Below are 19,916 nucleotides of genomic sequence, written 5' to 3' on the forward strand. Positions count from 1 at the left end.
GGGGCATGGTACGTCACCCGCAGGGGCATGGCATGAATCCGGGGGCATGGCACCCGGCGCGGTGGGGGTTGCGCAGCGTGTGTCTGGGGAGATGGCTGCAATGGTACCCCCTTTCCCGATGGTGCTGGAGGCAGTGCACCCCACCTGCCCCACCCCCGTTCCTCCACCAGTGGGTTCACCTAGATGGGGCTATGGCCAGGTTGGGTGAAGGTGAGATCGGGGCTGTACAGAAACACCTGTGCTTCTGCCAGTGTGTCCATCATGCAGCCCTGACGTGTTATTCATTCATTATGGAACTTATTAAATGCCTATTAAAAAACTATCTGATCATTGCATGGACTATGCTGAATCATATTATTCTGAGACTCTTGTAAAAAAAAGTGCTGACTACATAAACCCATGATGAATGCACCCTTCCTCCTTGAGTGAGGTTATCGGGGCTGCTGACAGGAATTAATAGTACAAACAAATTAGGAAATGCACAATAAAGCTATCAAATTGCAACAGCATCACAGGTGTTCAGGCATTTGCCTCTCCTCTGTGAGGCAGGAAGTGCGAATGGTGCTCACTGGCTGTGCCTCCTTTGCTGCATCATAATTGGCTCAACTCCACCTTATCAGCACCGGGGTGAAAGTCTCTAAGCAGAAGGCGTGTTCTATAGACTTAGGCCCCACCACACATGATTTGGAACCCTTACCATGCAAAGTTCTAAATGATATCAGGAATGTCCTTGTGGAGAACAGGATCTGCCCTTCAGACCTGGTTGTTGACAGGGAAGGAAAGATTATTATAGTAGGAATTCCCCTCTTTTGCATATATTTGCCTAATGGCTTAGATTCTGAACAGGCACCTACAGAATAATAAGAGATTCCAACATTTTGGTTTTGCAGTCCACCACGCTCTACTCAGAGTAGAACCGTTGAAATTAATATTACCATTAATTTCAGTGGGTTTAGTTTGAATAGGTCTAATGTTAGATGCAACCCATTACGTTCCACTATAGTAAACATAGGTAGTAAATGAGATCTTCTCTTGCAGAAGCAGACACCAAAAACATCTTTATATACCATCTTGAATTCTTTCTCTTTGCTGGTGACTTTTTAAGGCAATTCCAGTCCAGAAAGTTCCAGACATATTCTCTCTCTCTCTCTCTCTCTCTCTCTCTCTCTCTCTGTGTGTGTGTGTGTGTATGTGGAATGGTGAAGAAAGTAGTAATCACTCTCTGAAGAATGTGCCTTGAACAAAGTTGCAGAAGAGAATGAGAATTTAGATGTTTGTGGGATTATTCAATTAGGTAAAAACAGTGCTTTTTCTGGGGGGATGCAGGGGTGTGCATACCCCTAAACATTTTGTGAATCTTTGTACTTTTGTCCATTTGCTGTATTTATTTTCCCCAATTTGAACTATAAAATGGTGGTTTTCTTGAGTCAAAATGAGAGTACCCCTCAATATATTTTTTTTAGAAAAAAAGCACTGGGTAAAAAAAAAGTAAAGGACCCCTGGACAGTTAAGTCCATTCAAAGAAGACTATGGGGTTGCAGTGCTCATCTCACTTTCAGACCAAGGGAGCCAGCATTTGTCCACAGACAGGATGACTAAACTGCTTCTGGCCCAATGGGACACCGTGATGGAAACCAGAGCGCACAGAAACACAGTTTACTTTCCCACCGCATGTTTCAAACTGCTTGCCGTGCTTCCAAACTGCTAGGTTGGCAGGAGCTGGGACAGAGAAACAGAGAAACAGGAGCTCACACTGCTGTGGGGATTTGAATTGCTGATCTTCTGATCAGCAAGCCCAAGAGGCTCAGTGGTTTAGACCATACTGCCACCCTTATCCCTTTATTCATTCAATTGCAGAACGAAAGGACATGGATTTTGATAAGTGATGGCAAATCCAAGTGACCTTACTATGCAGAACAATGGTGTGGTATGTCTGTGCTGATGTGCTAGTATATAAGAAAGAAAAGCGTAGCAAGCAGGGTCCTGCAACCAAATGCTGTAGTATATGGTGTGTGTTATCTGAGCCAGTGACTGTAGGGCTGAGAGAGCAAAAATTGGCTCCAAGGCCTTCTCTAACTCGGGTCTTCCTTCATGTGCAAGATTATTATTTTTAACCAAAGTAAAAATTTAAACATTTATTTAACTGTTTTATGTTTGGTCCTTATCTTCTGTGCCATTGAATTGCTACAGTGTTTCAGCCACTGTGCACAATGAGGCTTTGCTAGCGCACCCAAAATCAGAGTCAGGAGACAGAATTGTGAAATATCTAACTTGTTCTTTGTTCAGACTTGGGTGGTATGTTGGTGGTGAGAGAATGGGGGAAATCAAATTGGTATTGATATAAATGATAAGCTAATCTTTCTTTTGCGTCATGCTAAAGTCGTCGTCTTCTATTTAAGCCTGGGCATGCTTGAGCAAATGCTTCACAAGTGAAATTTGGTAACCAGGAGAGGACATAACCACCTGGTCTGCAGTCCTTGTGGTAAGTCACATATGCCATCTACTTTGGAGCTCCAGACCTGAGCACATTCAGGTTGCATCCACATCATCCATCTAAAGCACTGTGATGCCCCTTTAAGCAGTCTTGGGTCCCCCAAAGACTCCTTATTAAGCGTGCTGAGAGTTGTTGGGAAAACCCTATTCCTATACGAGAGCTCTAATTGCCAAGGTGGTTGAACAATCCAACCCTCTTCACACTGATTTCTGAGAAGTGTAGTTTTATGGGCAGAGCAAAGAGATGGGTTGGGTTGGTGTTGATGGGTTGGTGGAGTTCTAGGAAAGTAGCACACCCCAAGGAACAAACACGACACAGTTCTACATGGGGGTGGGGGATCCCAAATAAACAGGAGTCAAGTCCTATAGTCTCTCTGTCTTGATTTTTAACCCTTCCCTCCTTGTTTTGGCTTATAAATAAGTCTGGGATAAAACAAGCTTTTTCCTGAGATGGGCAATGAGCTTTCCAACACCCGCAATATGTGTTTGGCTCATCCCCACACAAGATCCCTGTGCCACCCCATGAATTTCTAACAGAACTCAGAGGGGAGGGGAATTTGTGTTGATGGAGCCCAGACCCCAGCAGGAAGTGACAGACATCTCATTGTACTGAGAGATTTGGTTTTTTTTTTAAAAAAAGTCATACATGCTTCCTCTCGTGATTTATTTATTGCAAACAGCAGGCTAAAATAATTGCTTCACAAAAAACCTGAAACTTTTTGAGCTCATTCCCACTGCACACTTCTTCCCCAGTGCCATGCCGGTTCCCTTGGGACTTCTTCTCTTCTCTGCCCTTCTAACCCCAGGTAAGCAGTCGTAATCTTCTAGCACCGGTGTGTGTTGCAGTGGGATGCTTGGGAGTAAGCTATTCAGTCTTTTGTGCTTAAGCCAAGAAATTGTCTCTTCAACGATATTCAGCACTAGTAGATGCATCAATGGCATGAGACAACTGAAGACACCCAGAAAATTGTGCTCAGGGAGTGTGCTATCCACCAATCCCAACAAATTGGCCCCACCAGGGGCGGAACAGCAGCCTTTCAGCTGTATGGACTGCTAGGGCGAAACGGGGATAGAATTATTATCATCATTATTATTTATTTATTTATTTATACCCCGCCCATCTGGCTGAGTTTTCCCAGCCACTCTGGGCGGCACCCTGTCTTCTTTATAACTCCATATGCTGGTTCATCAGCACCTCAAAGCTACCGGGAACAACGCTGAACTCACCTTTTTCTTGAATTTTTTTGAACTTATTTAAAAAACAAGAAAAAATGAAAAACTGAGTCAAGAATTTGTAAGAATCTAGTGAAATCAGATATTGCAAGTTCACTTTATTTTATGTGGTTTGGAAGTTTTCACGGCACTTTGCAAGTAATTGTCTCTTTCTCACATATTTGATAAATGATGTAAAATTATTCTTGAACAGCTGTGTGAATATTTGTCGCCATCGTGCTGTACGAGTTGTACTATCTAACCCCTGGTAAGCAGCAGTAATCTTCTAGGGGTGGTGGATGATTCCAAGCTGGAAATTTTGGAAGAGTTGACTGGGAGTGGAAACCACTGTATCTCCTTCATGCTTGTTGAACGTTGCATTACATTGGGGAAGGCATAGAACGGTGTTGCACTTGACCGACTTTTGGGATCCAGTGGACAGGTAACGTAGAGAGATGTCTGTGCATGGACCCTTCTAAAGAAATCTTTTGTCTTCCCATCCACAGGTGACTCATTAGAGTGTGAAACCTGCCTAGGGTTAGATGGCAACTGTAATGGCACTATGGAGCGTTGTAGTGCTCATGAAGACACCTGCTCTGTCGCTTTTGTGGAAGCGACAGTAGGTGAGTGAGAAGGACCTCTGGCCTCTTGCAAAAGGTCTATCAAGATGCCTTATTGAGAGTCAGGCCATCCATCCATTTACCTGCAGTAGTGACTGCTTAGACTCCACATGCACTGGACTACAACTCCCATTATCCTCCACCATTGGCAACGCTGACTTGTGATGATGGAGATTATAGTCTAAAGCAGGCACGTCCAACTCCCAAGAGACTGCGATCTACTCACAGATCATAATTGACCTGTTAGACATGCCGGGTTTAAAACATCTGAAGCACACTGCTTCTAGGTTTCCAAGCAGAAAGCTATATTTCCCAGCCTCTTGCTACCTGAGGTACCTTAACTCTGAGATGAGGGATTGGTGACCTTCCAGATGTTTGGAGAGCCAGTGTGGTGTAGTGGTTAAGAGCGATAGTCTCGTAATCTGGGGAACCGGGTTCGTGTCTCCGCTCCTCCACATCCAGCTGCTGGGTGACCTTGGGCCAGTCACACTTCTTTGAAGTCTCTCAGCCCCACTCACCTCACAGAGTGTTTGTTGTGGGGGAGGAAGGGAAAGGAGAATGTTAGCCGCTTTGAGACTCCTTCGGGTAGTGATAAAGCGGGATATCAAATCCAAACTCCTCCTCCTCCTCTTCTTCTTCTTCTTCTTCTTCTTCTTCTTCTTCTTCTTCTTCTTCTTCTTCTTCTTTTATGGAACAGATTTTTTATTATTATTTTGGCAGAGTAATGATAATAAATAAATAAAAATAAAAATGTGCACTCCACCACCAAAACCATTCCATTATAACTATCCAGCCTCCCAAAATTTCAACACCTCTTGTGATGGTTTGACCCCTTTCCATATGTCCTCAAAATCATTTCTCCTGCATATTCCACATCTTACCTCAATGATACATGTTAATTTATCATTAATAGCTATACCTCACACCTCTTTATAACATTCTTCTGTTTTATCGTCTGCTTGCCCCTTCCACTTCCTAGCTATAATAATTCGTGCAGCAGTCAATAAATGTGTGAGCAAGTCCTTCATAGCTTGTGAACTTTCCACCCCATCATAACTTCCAGATGTTTCTTACCCTTCACTGTGCTCGCTAGGGCTGATGGGAGTTGGTAGCCCAGCCAACCCCATGTTGTTGAAGGCTGGCTTAAGTACTTACCTTATGCCTTCTTTGCAGCTGAAGTAACAAGTCAGGAAATAATAAAAGGCTGTCTATCCACTCATGCCTGTGGACTCGCACCATTTTATCTGAATTTGGGCAAGATGTTTATTGCCAGAGGAAAGGCTGTCTGCTGTGAGGGGAATGACTGTGCATCTGTTTCTCCTCAAGGTAGGTATAGTTTTGCTCCCATCCTCTTTTCCTGCTCTGTGCCCCGGGGCAGGTTGTGCCACAGTGTTCGTACAAGTACAATTCTTCCCCTTTTCTTATACTGCATCTTTGCTTCTTTCAGTGCCCCCAATAAACAACACGGCCAATGGGAAAAAATGCCCAGCCTGCTTGTCTCTAATGGGCCCCTGCTCTTCAGAGCTGGCAGAATGTACAGGGGCAGAGGACTACTGCCTGGATGGAATCCTCAAAAGTGGTAATTCTGATTTGATATGCTCTTCTGATTTTGAAAAGTAATTGGCCTAGCAGTCAATTCTGTCCCATTTTAAGTCTTGCTGCATTCCATCAGAGGGATCTGTTCCATCCTGCTCTGTCCAGTTGTCTGCATTTTAAATCCATTTCAGGTTCACTTTTTACATGAAATGTGCACCCTTTGTGTAAGGTTTGCAGAGTTGTAGCTGATGTTAATAGTAGCCAGGGCTGGCCCAAGACATTTTGGCACCTGAGACGAACCACAGAATGGCATTTGCCTCCCGGTCAAGGAATAAGATGTGAGTGATGATCTACATCAGGAATAAGTGGGCAATAAAGATCTGCATGGGGATCTGATGCCCCTGTGGATTCTTGCCCCTCTGAGGTGGTTGCCTCACCTTGCCCCATGTGTGGGCTGGCCCTGAGCATAGCATAGGCTAATTGAAATTAATGGGTATGGCTAAAGTCTACTCTGAGTAGAATTCACTTGGAAACAACGCATGCTTTTCAATGAATTTACCCGTAAGAAGCACATTTTGTATGCACATTTTGTGCATGTTTTCCTCACATTTAAATCACCTTACAAAATCCAGAGAAGGGCCCAATCCGTCTGGGAGATGCATTCTAACTGAAATCTAAGTCTGGGTGCAGCAGTTTGGGGGGCTCTATTATGAAAAGTGGACCAAATGAATTTCTCTCCTACCACTGATTTTGTGGTTCTTTCTCCTGGCATGATAATTGATTTTACCTGCAGTCATTGCCAGCTTCAGCATTGTGGGAAATGAAAATGGTGGCTCACAGACCGATACCGGGGTGTCACCATTACAATTAGGACCCCAATGACTTCTTGAGCACCTCTCCTGACAGGAAATTAGCTGAAAGCTCCTATCTTCTGTTTGTTTTTTTTAAATGATATTTTATTAGACTTTCAAAAAGAGTTACAAAAGTAAAAAAGAAATAGAAATAGAAAGAAGAAACAAAAAATACAAAATACAGAAAAAATGAAAACAATTAAAAATAAATCCATCTTTCCCTGTCTTGTCTTTCATTCACTTATTTCCCTGACCTCCTCACACCTCCCTTTTTGTATTCTAGTTCAAATGGTTACTTCAGCAAATCCTTTCCCTCTTTGTTTTTATCTTAATTCTTTATCTTAATATATTATAGCTTTACATTTTCACCTGTTAACAATCCATTTTTACATACTCCTTTTTAACATTGCTGCTAAAACCACAATTTCATTCCGACATCAATTTTAACATTCATTAATTTTGCAATATTTCTGTAAATAATCTTTAAATTTCTTCCAATCTTCTTCCACCGACTCTTCTCCCTGGTCTCGGATTCTGCCAGTCATTTCCGCCAATTCCATAAAGTCTATCACCTTCATCTGCCATTCTTCCAGGGTGGGTAGATCTTGTGTCTTCCAATACTTTGAAATGAGTATTTTTGCTGCTGTTGTAGCATACCTAAAGAAAGTTCTATCCTTCTTTAACACCAATTGGCCAACCATGCCCAGGAGAAAGGCCTCTGGTTTCTTCAGGAAGGTATATTTAAATACCTTTTTCATTTCATTATAAATCATCTCCCAGAAAGCCTTAATCCTTGGGCACATCCACCAAAGGTGAAAGAATGTACCTTCATTTTCTTTACATTTCCAACATTTATTGTCGGGCAACTGATAGATTTTTGCAAGCTTGACTGGTGTCATGTACCACCTGTATATCATTTTCATAATATTCTCTCTTAAGGCATTACATGCCGTAAATTTCATACCTGTGGTCCACAACTGTTCCCAGTCAGCAAACATAATGTTATGTCCAACATCTTGTGCCCATTTTATCATAGCAGATTTTACCGTTTCATCCTGAGTATTCCATTTCAACAGCAAGTTATACATTCTTGATAGTATCTTAGTTTTGGGATCTAACAGTTCTGTTTCCAATTTTGATTTTTCCACCTGGAAGCCAATTTTCTTGTCCAGATTGTAGGCCTCCCTTATTTGATAATAATGAAGCCAATCTCGCACTTTATCTTTTAGTTTCTCAAAACTCTGCAATTTCAATTTTTCTCCTTCTTGTTCCGAAAGCTCCGATCTTCTGAGGCCCTTCTCCAGGTCACACCTCTGAGAGAAGCTTGGAGGTGGCAATAGGGGAAAGGAGCCTTTTCTGACTGAGAAATGCTCTCTGTCACAAGTCTACCCTGTCCCTTTGTTGGCACCTTTTTGGCACCAGGTAAAAACTTACATTTCCCCAAACTTTTGATGGACTGAGCTGATGTACAGTAGTTTTATTCCTAGTATGTTGCAAAATGTTTGAGGCTCTTATGGGTGCTGTTTTCCATTTTATGGTACAACATAATAGTTTTTCAAGCTTTAGAACATCTTGTAAGTAGCTTGAGGAGCTGCTGGTGCAAGCAACTAAAATGCCCCATTATCATCATCCCCACAAATGGGGAATAGTAATGGACAAATGCCATATCAGGAACATTGTAGACTTGACAGGCCTTCAAAGAGGACACCTTAAAAAGTGGGCTGCTTCTGATAGCCCTTCTAACAGAGGACATTACATATTTGCCAATGCATTGGGGTGGTTGCAGCAATATCCCCATCAATGGGTTATATCCAAAGCTAGTCCTTATCAGAGGAGGCCTTCTTTGCCAGTGTTGGGGAAAATCTAATCAATAATAGTAATTTAACAATGTGTGTTGTCCTTTTGTTCTTTTTTGCTTTGCTTTTTCTTTATTTTACTAGTCACCTTGACCCATGGCAATGGTGGGAGACAAATAAACTTATTTGGGGTGGTGATTACTGGGAAGAGTGGACCCCTGATCTCCCATCTTTGCTTTTCAGCTCCAGGATGGTCTGACTTCATCATAAGAGGCTGCACTACCAAGTCTTACTGTGCTACTTTAGAAAAAAATTTCGGCCCAGCCAACATTTTTGGATCTGTAGTTGGTAAATGTGAACCAGCAGATAAGGCACCTCTATCATTATGAGTTCCCCTGTCATGGCTTCTGCTGGTGAAGATCTTCTGGTGATGACCTTCCTGAGGAAGACCTTCCTTTTAATGTCCTTCTTTACTTTCAATTTGTCATTTTCCAGAGGGATTTGTATTCCTAGTTGTTCTACTGAATTAGAAAGAAATTCTACTGAAGTAGAAATCATCTTTTTAAAAGAAATCATGAAGTTCTGTAGTGAAGATCGGTTGGCCGAGGAGCGGGAAACCTTTTCAGCCTGAGGGATGCAGTCCCTCACGTTGACCTTCTCAAGGCCGACAGCAAAAGTCTGTGGAACAACGGCTTCTTCCTGTATAGCCAATGAAACAGAGGACTTCTGCAAACAGAGGGCTGTCCTCTAGCCAGGAATGGCATGTCCTGTTTCGCCACTTGAGGTGAAACGGAAATGTACCACCCTTCCCTGCTGCTGCCCCACTCTCCCGCTGAGGTGTCCCTTCCCTGTGTTGCATGGCAGCACTTGCGAACCACTGCCAGCAGCACCGGTTTCCAGAGAGAGCTCATGAGATCTCACCAAAATCTCAGTGGGTGACATCCTGCGAGATCTCTCCAGAAACTGGTACTGCTGCCAGTGCCACTTCTCCATGGGTGATGACGGCTGTGGGCTGCCGCTGCGCAAGGCGGTTACCTCATCTTGCTTCATGGGTGGGCCCACCTGACAGCCCACTTAAATAGAGGACTATTTTTACAAGGTGCACATGTGAACCCATTTACGTGTCTACTATATGAAGAGACCTGATGTTTTCCACTATTGAGATGAGCTGTACCTTCTGCATAGATTCAGGATGTGCATTCATTAAAAATGCCTTTATACATTTGACCTTTATGCCTAATAAAGAACTTCACACAGCAGAAAATGGACAAAGATTCCTTTATTACATTGAATTTGTCTAATCCTCTTTTAAGGCCATCTAGGTTGTTGGCCATCACTGTGGCAAGAAGTTCCACAGCTTAATGTGATGCTAGAAGACGTACTTTATTTTCTCTGTCCTGAATCTTCCAACATTCGTTGCCATTGGATGACCACGAATTGTAGAGTTACGAGAGAGGGAGAGAAACATTTCTCTATCTGATTTCTTGATGTCATGCATAATTTTACAAACTTCTATCATGTGGCCTCTTACTCACATTATATATATCTAAACTAAGTCTTAACTAAGTCCTAAATACTACAGCATTCCCACCCCCTCAGTCTATCCCCTTGTCCCCTTGTCCAGTTTGATTGCCATTTTCTGAATCTTTTCCAAGTCTACAAAATCTTCTCTCTCTTTAGGCGAGGCAACCACAACTGCATACAGTACAGTGATACCTCAGGTTAAGAACTTAATTCTTCCGGAGGTCCGTTCTTAACCTGAAACTGTTCTTAACCTGAGGTACCACTTTAGCTAATGGGGCCTCCCACTGCTGCTGCACCGCTGCTGCATGATTTCTGTTCTCAGCCTGAAGCAAAGTTCTTAACCCGAGGTACTATTTTTGGGTTAGCAGAGTCTGTAACCTGAAGTGTCTGTATCTGAAATTTGAATGAAGGCATTTCAGACCCCTTAAATGTATTTGTGAAATTAAGATATTTTGCCCCATCATTCATCACATTACATTTGTTTACGCCGAATTTCATTTGCTATTAAAAAATCATAGAATTGTAGAGTTGGAAGGGACTGCAAGGGTCATCTAGTCCTACCCCTGTAATGCAGTAATCTTTTGTCTTTTTACTACTGTTTGGATACCGTATTTTTCGTCCCATAGGACGCTCCGTCCCATAGGACGCACCTAGTTTTTTTGCGGGGAAATAAAGGAAATTTTTTCCCTTTATTTCCCCCCCAAAAAGCAGGTCGGAGAAACAGCCTTCCTGCTGTCCCCCGAGCTTGTGGGGCTGGCCAATGTCTGCCCAGCGTGAGGGGCGCTCTGATTCAGGGCGCCCTGCCCGCCGGGCGGCAGGCTGCTATCCGCAGCATGGGGAGCCCTGCGGGGAACTCCTGCAGGGCTCCCCACGCTGCGGATGTATGCCCGGCGTGAGGGGCGCTCTGCTTCAGGGTGCCCCCCGCGCGGGGCGGCAGGCTGCTATCCGCAGTGTGGGGAGCCCTGCGGGGAACTCCTGCAGGGCTCCCCACGCTGCGGATATATTCCCAGCGCGAGGGGCGCTCTGATTCAGGGCGCCCCGCCCACCGGGCGGCAGGCTGCTATCCACAGCGTGGGGAGCCCTGCGGGGAACTCCTGCAGGGCTCTCCACGCTGCGGATGTGTTCCCGAAGTGCCGGGCGCCCTGAAAGCAGAGCGCCCGACGCTCCGGGAAGCAGGCTGCTATCCGCAGCCTAGACATCCCTGCGGGACCTCCCACAGGGCTACCTAGGCTGCGGATGTCTTCCTGAAGCCTGGAGAGTGAGAGGGGTCGGTGCGCACCAACCCCTCTCGCTCTCCAAGCTTCAGCGAAAGCCTGCATTCGCCCCATAGGACGCACCCAGATTTCCCCTTCATTTTTGGAGGGGGAAAAGTGTGTCCTATTGGGCGAAAAATATGGTAAGTCCTTTTGGAGCACTTCACAATCTTGGCCACCTCACTGTTCACTCTTAACTCCATGTTGTTTATGAACAAGTTAAAAAGCACAGGTCTCAATACCTATCTCCCCAAAACCTATACCCCAAACTCCACTTTCTACAAATTTCCCTCTTTCCATCAGGAACCACAGTTCCTGGGCAGGCTGAACTGTACCCAGGCCTCCAGTTGTCTAGGGTTTTAAAGGTAAGCATCACAAACACTTTGAATTGTGTTCCAACACAGAAGAAGAGATAATAGGAGAAGGCATACAGGGATTGCATCCTCCCTGCCCCCCTCTTTTCTTGGCCCAATGGCAGAAGAGCGGGCTGGAGTGATATTCCTCCACCATTGTTCAGCTTGACAGAGGAGCAGTCTGCTCGCGTCCAGCACAGTCACTGATGACATACATGATGTGATTCTAATGTGATTTTGGTTTTCATCTTTTTGCAGCATGGGAAGGTTTTATATGTGTCTGTCTGTCTAGATCTGGATCCAAATCCAGATCTAGATATTGTTCTTGCTATATTATCATTGAGCACTGTTAGTATTATGCATGTTTCCATTGCCCTCTGATCTTATGTGGAAGGATGTGTGGATCCAGATTTGGCCTCCATGGCCACTTACGGACACACCGTTAAGACCATATTCATAGAAGACAATCTTACTTGGCAACAAGTGATTGCCGAAGAAGAAAGAAGATCTTACGAAAATTTCATATTTTAAATCTTTGAAGTCACGCTAAAACTTTTTTTTTAAGTGATAACTACATTTGATAAATGGTAAATGTACTCTTCCTCCTTGAGTGAGATCACCAGGACAGCTGACATCCACCATGAAGCTGTAGGAAAATTGAAACAGTAAATTAACAAAAAGGCAATCAAATTCCAGTGTCCCCTCTCTATACCGAAGCTCTGTTCAGGCTTTTGCTTCTCATCTGTGAGAAAGAAGGTATGGTTGGTGCTCACTGACTGACTTTGCCTCCTTTGCTTCATCACATCATCTCCCCCTTATCAGCAGGTGGGGGGGTGAAGGTCTCTAAGTGGAGGAATTGTTCCATAGACATGGCCTCCACACCCCATGATTTGGAACACTCGTGGTGCAAAGTTCTAAACACCAATCTTTGTGCAGAATAGGGTCTCTGCTTCAGACCTTCCAACATCTAGTGATCATCTCCAGCAGCCCCCCCCCCCCATTGGATTTTGTTGCATTTATTACAGGGAAAGAGAGCAGCAGTGCAGATTCCACCCCTCCATACATATTTGCCTTCTGAATTGAACTCTGAGAATGCACCTGCAGAATACTAAGGGAATGCAACGTTTTGGGTTGTAATAATAATAATAATAATAATAATAATAATAATAATAATAATAATTTATTATTTATACCCCACCCATCTGGCTGGGTTTCCCCAGCCACCTTGAAACTTAAAAGTGGATTTTTCTTTTTTCTTTTTTTTATTAAGTGTGTATTTTCTGTTTTCTGATTTCTGTTTTGATTTATGTGATTGTTTGATTTCTATGTTTTGTAAAATTTTAATAAACATTTATTATAAATATATATATACTTGGCCCTTATCTTCTGTGCCATTATGGGGCTGTGTCTGAGCTGCTTTGACCCACAGAACTTTGATGACACACCCCAAACGAAAACTCAGGGAGCACAATTATGGTGAACAAAGGTCACATGTCTAAATGGATCTAACTTCAATTGCAAGCAAATGGTGCAGTTGTGGTGGAAATCAAATTTGCAGAAGTGATATGATAATCTAATCTATATCTTGCGTCATGCTACTGCTGCCACCGCCTTCTTCGTAAGCCCACATATACAGGAGCAAAGGTGCCAGAAGTGAGTTTTAGCAGACAAAAGAAAACATTCTCATTGAGGAGCGCCCGCCCTTCAGTTCTTCGCAACTCAGGATAAGTCACATTTCCCAATGATTATGGAGCTCGAGACCTGCAAGCTCTTAGGTCCCATTCACACCATCCACTTAAAGCACTAGGATAGCACATTGAACAGTTAGGGGTTCCCCCGAATAATTATGGAAGCTGTCGTTTGTTAAGGGTACTGAGCCCTGCCAGGGCTCCCGTTTCCAACTTGGTTGAACAGTCAATCCCTCTTCACAGGGAATTCAGAGATTGTAGCTTTGTGGGCAGGAGGAGAAAACAAAGAGATGCAGCATCTGTCCAGTACTTATAATAAGAATAATAATTTATTATTTATACCCTGCCCATCTGGCTGGGCTTCCCCAGCCACTCTGGGCGGCTTCCAAAAAAAATATTAAAATACTGTACTACATCAAACATTAAAAGCCTCCCTAAACAGGGCCGCCTTCAGATGTCTTCTAAAAGTCTGGTAGTTGTTATTCTCTTTGACATCTGGTGGGAGGGCATTCCACAGGGCGGGCACCACCACCAAGAAGGCCCTCTGCCTGGTTCCCTGTAACTTGGCTTCTCACAGTGAGGGAACCGCCAGAAGGCCCTCGGTGCTGGACCTCAGTGTCCGGGTAGAACGATGGGGGTGGAGACGCTCCTTCAGATATACTCAAAATCATTTAGAACACAGATATATCAGATATACTGGACTTCTCACCTGGAAGAGAACAGTTGGTTTCCCCTGCTGGGAAGGCTCTTGAGAAGCATGTGTGAGCTGTCCAGGTGTGCAGTGTAATCCTACCCCACCATGATTCACTCACCTGACAGCTATGTCTCAGCTCTACATGAGCGTGTGCAATCCTGGTTAAATATGAGGTGAGCCTTACAACCTCTGTGCCCTGAATCCCTCCTTGTTTTGCTTTATAATCAAGTTTGGAATAAAGTTTTTTGCCGAACAGTGGGGGCAGGGGTAGAATAGCTTCCCAACCCTGCTAATAATATGTGTTAAGATGAGATCCCTCTGTTATCCCATGAATTTCTCAGAAGATTCATGCGAAAGGAAGGCTCGTATCAATGGTGTCCAGATTCAAACATCTCACTGTACTGAGAAATTTGGTGGTGTGTGTGTTTGTTTGTTTGGTTGGTTGGTTTTTTTAAAAAATGTGCATGTTTCCAATCTGGATTTTTATTTATTTATTTTGCAGACACCAGGCTGGGGGAAAAAATGGCTTCACAAGGAAGCAAACTTTTTGCATGTGCTCCCGCTGCGCATTTCTTTTCACACACCATGCCGGTTCTCTTGGGACTTCTTCTCTGTGCTTCTTACTCCAGGTAAGCAGCTGTAATGTTCTGGGGTGATGTGTGCTGCAGTGGGATACCTGGAAGTAAACCAGATCCAAGGCGTTGATTTCGGAAGGGCTGACTGGGGTGGAAACCAAAATATCGCCAAAATAAGCTGGTGAGTGTCACACTACATAGAGCAGGATCAGTGTTGCGCTTGACCCACGTTTGTGCGATCCAACCCTTTTCACAGGCGGATGACTTAGAATGACGTCTGCACATGGGCTCTGCTTTTGAAAACTTTTACCTTCTCTTCTACAGGTGACTCACTGGAGTGTGAAACCTGCATAGCGCTAAGCGACAGCTGCAGTGGCAAGCTGATGAATTGCAGTGCCAATGAAGACACCTGTGCTGTCTCTCTTACTGAAAGCAAAGTAGGTGACTGAGAAGGATGCCCATCAAATGCAGTCTAGGCCAGAGGTTTGTAAAAGGCATATCAAGATGCCTTATTGGGAGTCATTCGATTCATCAGCTGACTGGTGGGGGCATGTGCGCACGGCCACTGCACTTTGTGGGTGCCCTGTGCCCCCATTAAAATGTTGTGGGGTCTAGAGCACTTGTGTCCCTGGGGAGTTGGCATGCCTGACAGCTTCCTGATAGCTAACTGGGGCTGATAGGGATCAGAGAATCATAGTCAAAATCATTTAGAACACACTGCATCTAGCTTTCCAAGCTGAAATCTCTGCCCCCTGGAGCTGAGCTAACTTAAATCTGGGATCAAGCCCCAATGTCCTTCCAGATGTTGCTGGACTCCAGTCCCTGTCATTTCTGAGTCTTCATTGGGCTCTCTGGGGCTGGTGGGAGTTGTAGCTCAGCAACACCAGGAGGGAACTGTGTTGTGGAAGGCCGCCCTAAATGCTTATCTTTTTCTTTCATTCTCTACAGATCAGATATCAACTCAAAATATAGTGAAAGGCTGTTCATCTACTAGGGCCTGCGGACAGGGACCATATTCCATAAATTTGGGCAAAATGTTTACTTCCAGAGGAATGGCTGTCTGCTGCAAGGGTGCTAACTGCTCATCCATTTCTGTTCCATGTGAGTGTATTATTTCTTCCACCACCTCATTCTATGCCCCAGAGGTCAGGTTGTGCCATAGATTTCAATGGTGGAGTTCTGAATCACAGATCAGTCATTTGCCACCGTGCAGCACAGTGGAGGGAACCATTATGTCTGGGAGCCTATTGTGGCCCTCCAGACCTCTCAATCTACCAACGCTCTCTGACTTATGGCCCCCAGATGTTGTTGAACTGCAGCTCCCATCTTCCCTCGTCAGAGCAAGCAAGGGTCAGGGAAGATAGGAGTTCTGCTCCCACAACATCTGGGAACCCAAGATTGAGGTATACCAGCATGCCCCATCTCTCCCAACAGCAGTCCTACTCCACAATCCCCTTGAATGTTTTTGGCTGGCGGGATCTGTGGTCCTTAAATTGTGATAACGTCTCCTACCTGCCTGGATAGAGGATAGAGGGGAATGCGTGAGTGTACACTGTCCCTTTGCCTTTTTTTCCAGTGCCTCCAGTAAACAACACAGTCAATGGGAAAAAATGCCCAGCCTGCTATTCTATGTTAAGCCCATGCTCTTCTTCAGATGTGGCAGAATGTACAGGAGCTGAGGACCAATGTCTGGATCTTAGCGTCAAAAGTGGTATTTCTGATTTATGTTCTTGGGATTTTGGGGATGGATTGGCTGAACAATGGAAATTCTGTTCCATTTTGGTCTTGCTGGCACTCAGTCCAGTGGCAGAGCATGCTTTTCCATTGGGAGCGGGGTGCCAAAGGCGAACAGAGGAGCCCAGAAGTGGCAGCAGCTCCGAGGCACTTTGTGAGACTGGAATGATCCAGCCATGCAAAACGAAGCTGGCTTGGGGATCATCATCATCAACAGCAACAGCATTATCATCATCCCGTCCCCCGCCCAAGCTTTAGTAGGCCATAGATTACTTAATAGCCAAAGGCCTGGTAAAGAGGAATGTTTTTGCCTACTGCCCAAATACATGTAGTGATGGTGCCAGGTGAGCTGCTCTGGGGAGAGCATTCCACAGTTAGGGAGCCACCACAGAAATGTTGTTGCCACCCTCCAAACATGATGTTTTTCTCTCCCCCCCCCCTTTTTAAGAGACCTTTTTTTCTTTTTTTTAAGAGACCTTTTTTATAAGTTGCTTGGAAAACTGAAGGCTTAAGCAACTGTGCATCATATCAGTGCTATTTTTCAAGTAAAAGAGGTGCTAGAACTCATGGTGCACCCTTGTTCTCCTATAATGGCAATGGTGCCCACTTGAGAGGTGCAGGGACTCTGGTGAGTTCAGGCTGGTGGTGCTGATTATATGATATAATAGTATTATTATCCCACAATATCTGGAGCAATGCTTCATCAGGAGCATTGGAGACCAGACAAGCCATCAAACAAAGGATTTCTCAGATAGGCTTTCAAATAGAGGACTGTCCTTCACAAGGTCAAATACAGGGTCACCCTGCACATATCCCAGTATAGTGGTACCTTGGGTTATGAACTTAATTCGTTCTGGAGGTCTGTTCTTTCAGATTAAGAACTGTTCTTAACCTGAGGTACCACTTTAGCTAATGGGGCCTCCCGCTGCTGCCATGCCGCCACCACGTGATTTCTGTTCTCATCCTGAGGTAAAGTTCTTAACCCGAGGTACAACTTCCAGGTTAGTGGAGTCTGTAACCTGAAGCATCTGTAACCTGAGGTACCACTGTAGAATGGCTACAACTGGGGAAGATGCGAGTGGCACTTGGGAGGAAAACATTTATTCTTTGTAATATATGACTTCAACTCATAGGAACATCCCCATCAATGGGTTATATACAAGACTAGTCTTAGAGTAGAATCGTTGAAATTAATGGACATGGCTACACATGCACCTTTTTCTTTGCAATTTTTTTTTTTTTTTGTTAGTTTGGCCAGGCCAATGTAAGGTTGAGAGCCAATTCAAACTTGTTTGTGTGAGGTAATTTTTGGGAATAGTGGGCCCCCTGACTCCCCATCTTTCCTTTTCATCTCCAGGAACGATTAAAATCACTATGAAAGGTTGCACTACCAAGAGTTACTGCGATGCTTTATCACAAAATGTTAAGAATACATTCAAGGAAGCTGCATCTGGAATGATAGATGGCAAATGTACAGAAGCCAATAAGGCACCTCCATCATCGAGATTTCCCCTTCTGGCCTTGTCATGGCTTCTGCTGGTGAAGATCCTCTTGTAATAAACCCTTTTCCATGACTTGGCACGGAGGACGACTTTCCTTTCCATGTCCTACTCTAGTTTCAATTTGTTTTTTCAGAGGGGTTTGTATCCATAGATATCTTACAGACTCACAAAGAGTCAGTTCGTTTTTTAAAGAAATGAGAATGAAATAGTGATGGTCAAGACCAAGGGCAAATGGTTCTGGAACAAAGGCCACATTCCAACCATGCAAATGTCAGGAGTTTCTACACATAGAGACACACCCTCTTCATTCTCCAATGATGGAAACGAGTGTTGGATCGATCCATCAACTTCTGATGGATGATTTAGAAGAATTTGGTCTGGCATCACTTTTGTTGCATGTGTGTGTGTGTGTCAGTATCCATACCCAGCAGAGTTACATCTTAACGCAGCTCCTTCCTTGGACGCATCTTTGGGTTGAAGGTACACAAAGTAGGCAATAAACACTCATGGATGCCTTAAAGATTCAGTCAAGTGTAGAGGTTTACTTGACAGGCACAAAAGCATATTGGTAGCAAAGATACCGTGGTCAAGGCAGGCTTAGAGTCCAATAAGAGTCCAAGACTCACTCTCTGCTTCTCTCACCGCAAGGCGCAAGCAAGAGACTCACAACAAATTACAAAAAGTTACACAAAACCATTGTTATCAGTGCTTCCTGTCACACTGCACATGTCCAAAGAAAAAGCTCCCACAGAAAATGTCCTGGCATAGACAAAACAATCTCGGCCTTCTGCTGCTTCTTGAAACTTCTCTATTTTTCTCTGTTTCTGGAACAAATTATTCTCTCACACACAGACAGAGAATATCCAACAACAAGAGGCATTATTACAGTTAAAGGATACACCATTGGACAGGACAGCTGACTGAGGAAGAGAAATAGCAGAACCAATGAGAGGTGTGGCCTGTGGAGTAGACCATCAGCTGAGTGTATGGTCGAGGGAGAGTCCTGAGGACCTGAGAAGGAGGCCAGGAGGCTTGTATTTGGCCCTCAAGCCTGATTGGAAATGAAAGTCAGAGTTTTTAAGCGTGCTCTTCATGGGTGTAGCTGGGGGGGCAGGAGGGAAGCTGGCCCCCTAGATCAAGTAAAACAATAGAAATACTTAACTAACTGACCAATCACGTCAGTTCTGCCCCCCCCCCAAGTCCTGCCCCCATCCAACAAAAATCCTGGCTACACCCATGGTGCACTTTTAGACAGCATGTTACAAATATGCGCGTAGCAATTTTTTTCTTTCCCCCAACAGCTGATTTGAATTCCACCTCACAATGTAACTGAATTTTCTTGCAGATCTTTTTGTTTGCTATTTAATAAATATGGCTATTCTATACAATGTCTCTCGAGTCTTCATTATGGGTGTGGGGGCAAAAAAAATGAGAAACAGAGAAATTGAAATGTACAGATTCATCTATCCCAATCTCCACATGAACCAGGAAGTGGCCTACATAGATAATGTGTGGTTTCTGTACATTGGTTCTACCCACATCATTCTGTTCCTCCCAAACCATTATTTGGTTTCATTTTATTGTTCTATGTTTGGTCCTTATCTTCTGTGCCCTTTCGTGTGTTTTTTATTTATTGAATTTATATACCGCCCTATACCTGAAGGTCTCAGGGCAGTTCACAGATTTATTTATTCATTTTGAGCCGTTTTACACAACCAAACTTTGTATACCCACATTTATTTATTTATTTATTTATTTATTTATTTATTTATTTATTTGTATATGTACAGACCTTAAGCGCTGCATGAGTGGAGCAAGCAGAAGAAAATCAAAGTTCCTGGTATTAGCATATGTAATTTGAAACACAAATATTTCTTGCACATCATTCCAAAGCCTTCAGGTCCTTCATAAGTCAGGGTATTCTAGGATAGATGTGCCGTAAGTGACCTTTAGCAGCCAGGAGAAGACAATCTCACCAAGGAGCACCCAGCCAGCAGACCATGGCAGCTTGTGTTAAGTCGTGTATGCCATCCATTATGGAGCTCTAGAACTGCAAAATCACATTCACACCATCCATCTAAGGCA

At 44.1% G+C, this 19,916-nt stretch overlaps 1 protein-coding gene across 2 annotated transcripts; it reads left to right on the forward strand.

The window, feature by feature from the left end:
- Positions 1 to 2,429: 2,429 nt before the first annotated feature.
- Positions 2,430 to 18,185, forward strand: LOC128418403 (phospholipase A2 inhibitor 25 kDa subunit-like). Of its 2 annotated transcripts, none has more exons than XM_053398043.1 (6): positions 2,430 to 2,482; positions 3,247 to 3,299; positions 14,920 to 15,036; positions 15,544 to 15,696; positions 16,172 to 16,306; positions 17,687 to 18,185. In XM_053398043.1, exons 2-6 carry the CDS (start codon positions 3,251 to 3,253, stop codon positions 17,884 to 17,886), a joined length of 654 nt encoding a protein of 217 aa, XP_053254018.1. In that variant the 5' UTR covers positions 2,430 to 2,482; positions 3,247 to 3,250; the 3' UTR covers positions 17,887 to 18,185. The 2 variants fall into 2 exon arrangements, with proteins under 2 accessions (XP_053254018.1, XP_053254019.1); XM_053398044.1 differs by lacking the exons at positions 14,920 to 15,036; positions 15,544 to 15,696; positions 16,172 to 16,306; positions 17,687 to 18,185 and adding exons at positions 4,212 to 4,328; positions 5,499 to 5,651; positions 5,773 to 5,904; positions 8,752 to 8,936.
- The last annotated feature ends 1,731 nt before the right edge of the window (positions 18,186 to 19,916 follow it).

Source organism: Podarcis raffonei, chromosome 8 (genome assembly GCF_027172205.1).
Source record: "Podarcis raffonei isolate rPodRaf1 chromosome 8, rPodRaf1.pri, whole genome shotgun sequence".
Lineage (NCBI taxonomy): Eukaryota > Metazoa > Chordata > Lepidosauria > Squamata > Lacertidae > Podarcis > Podarcis raffonei.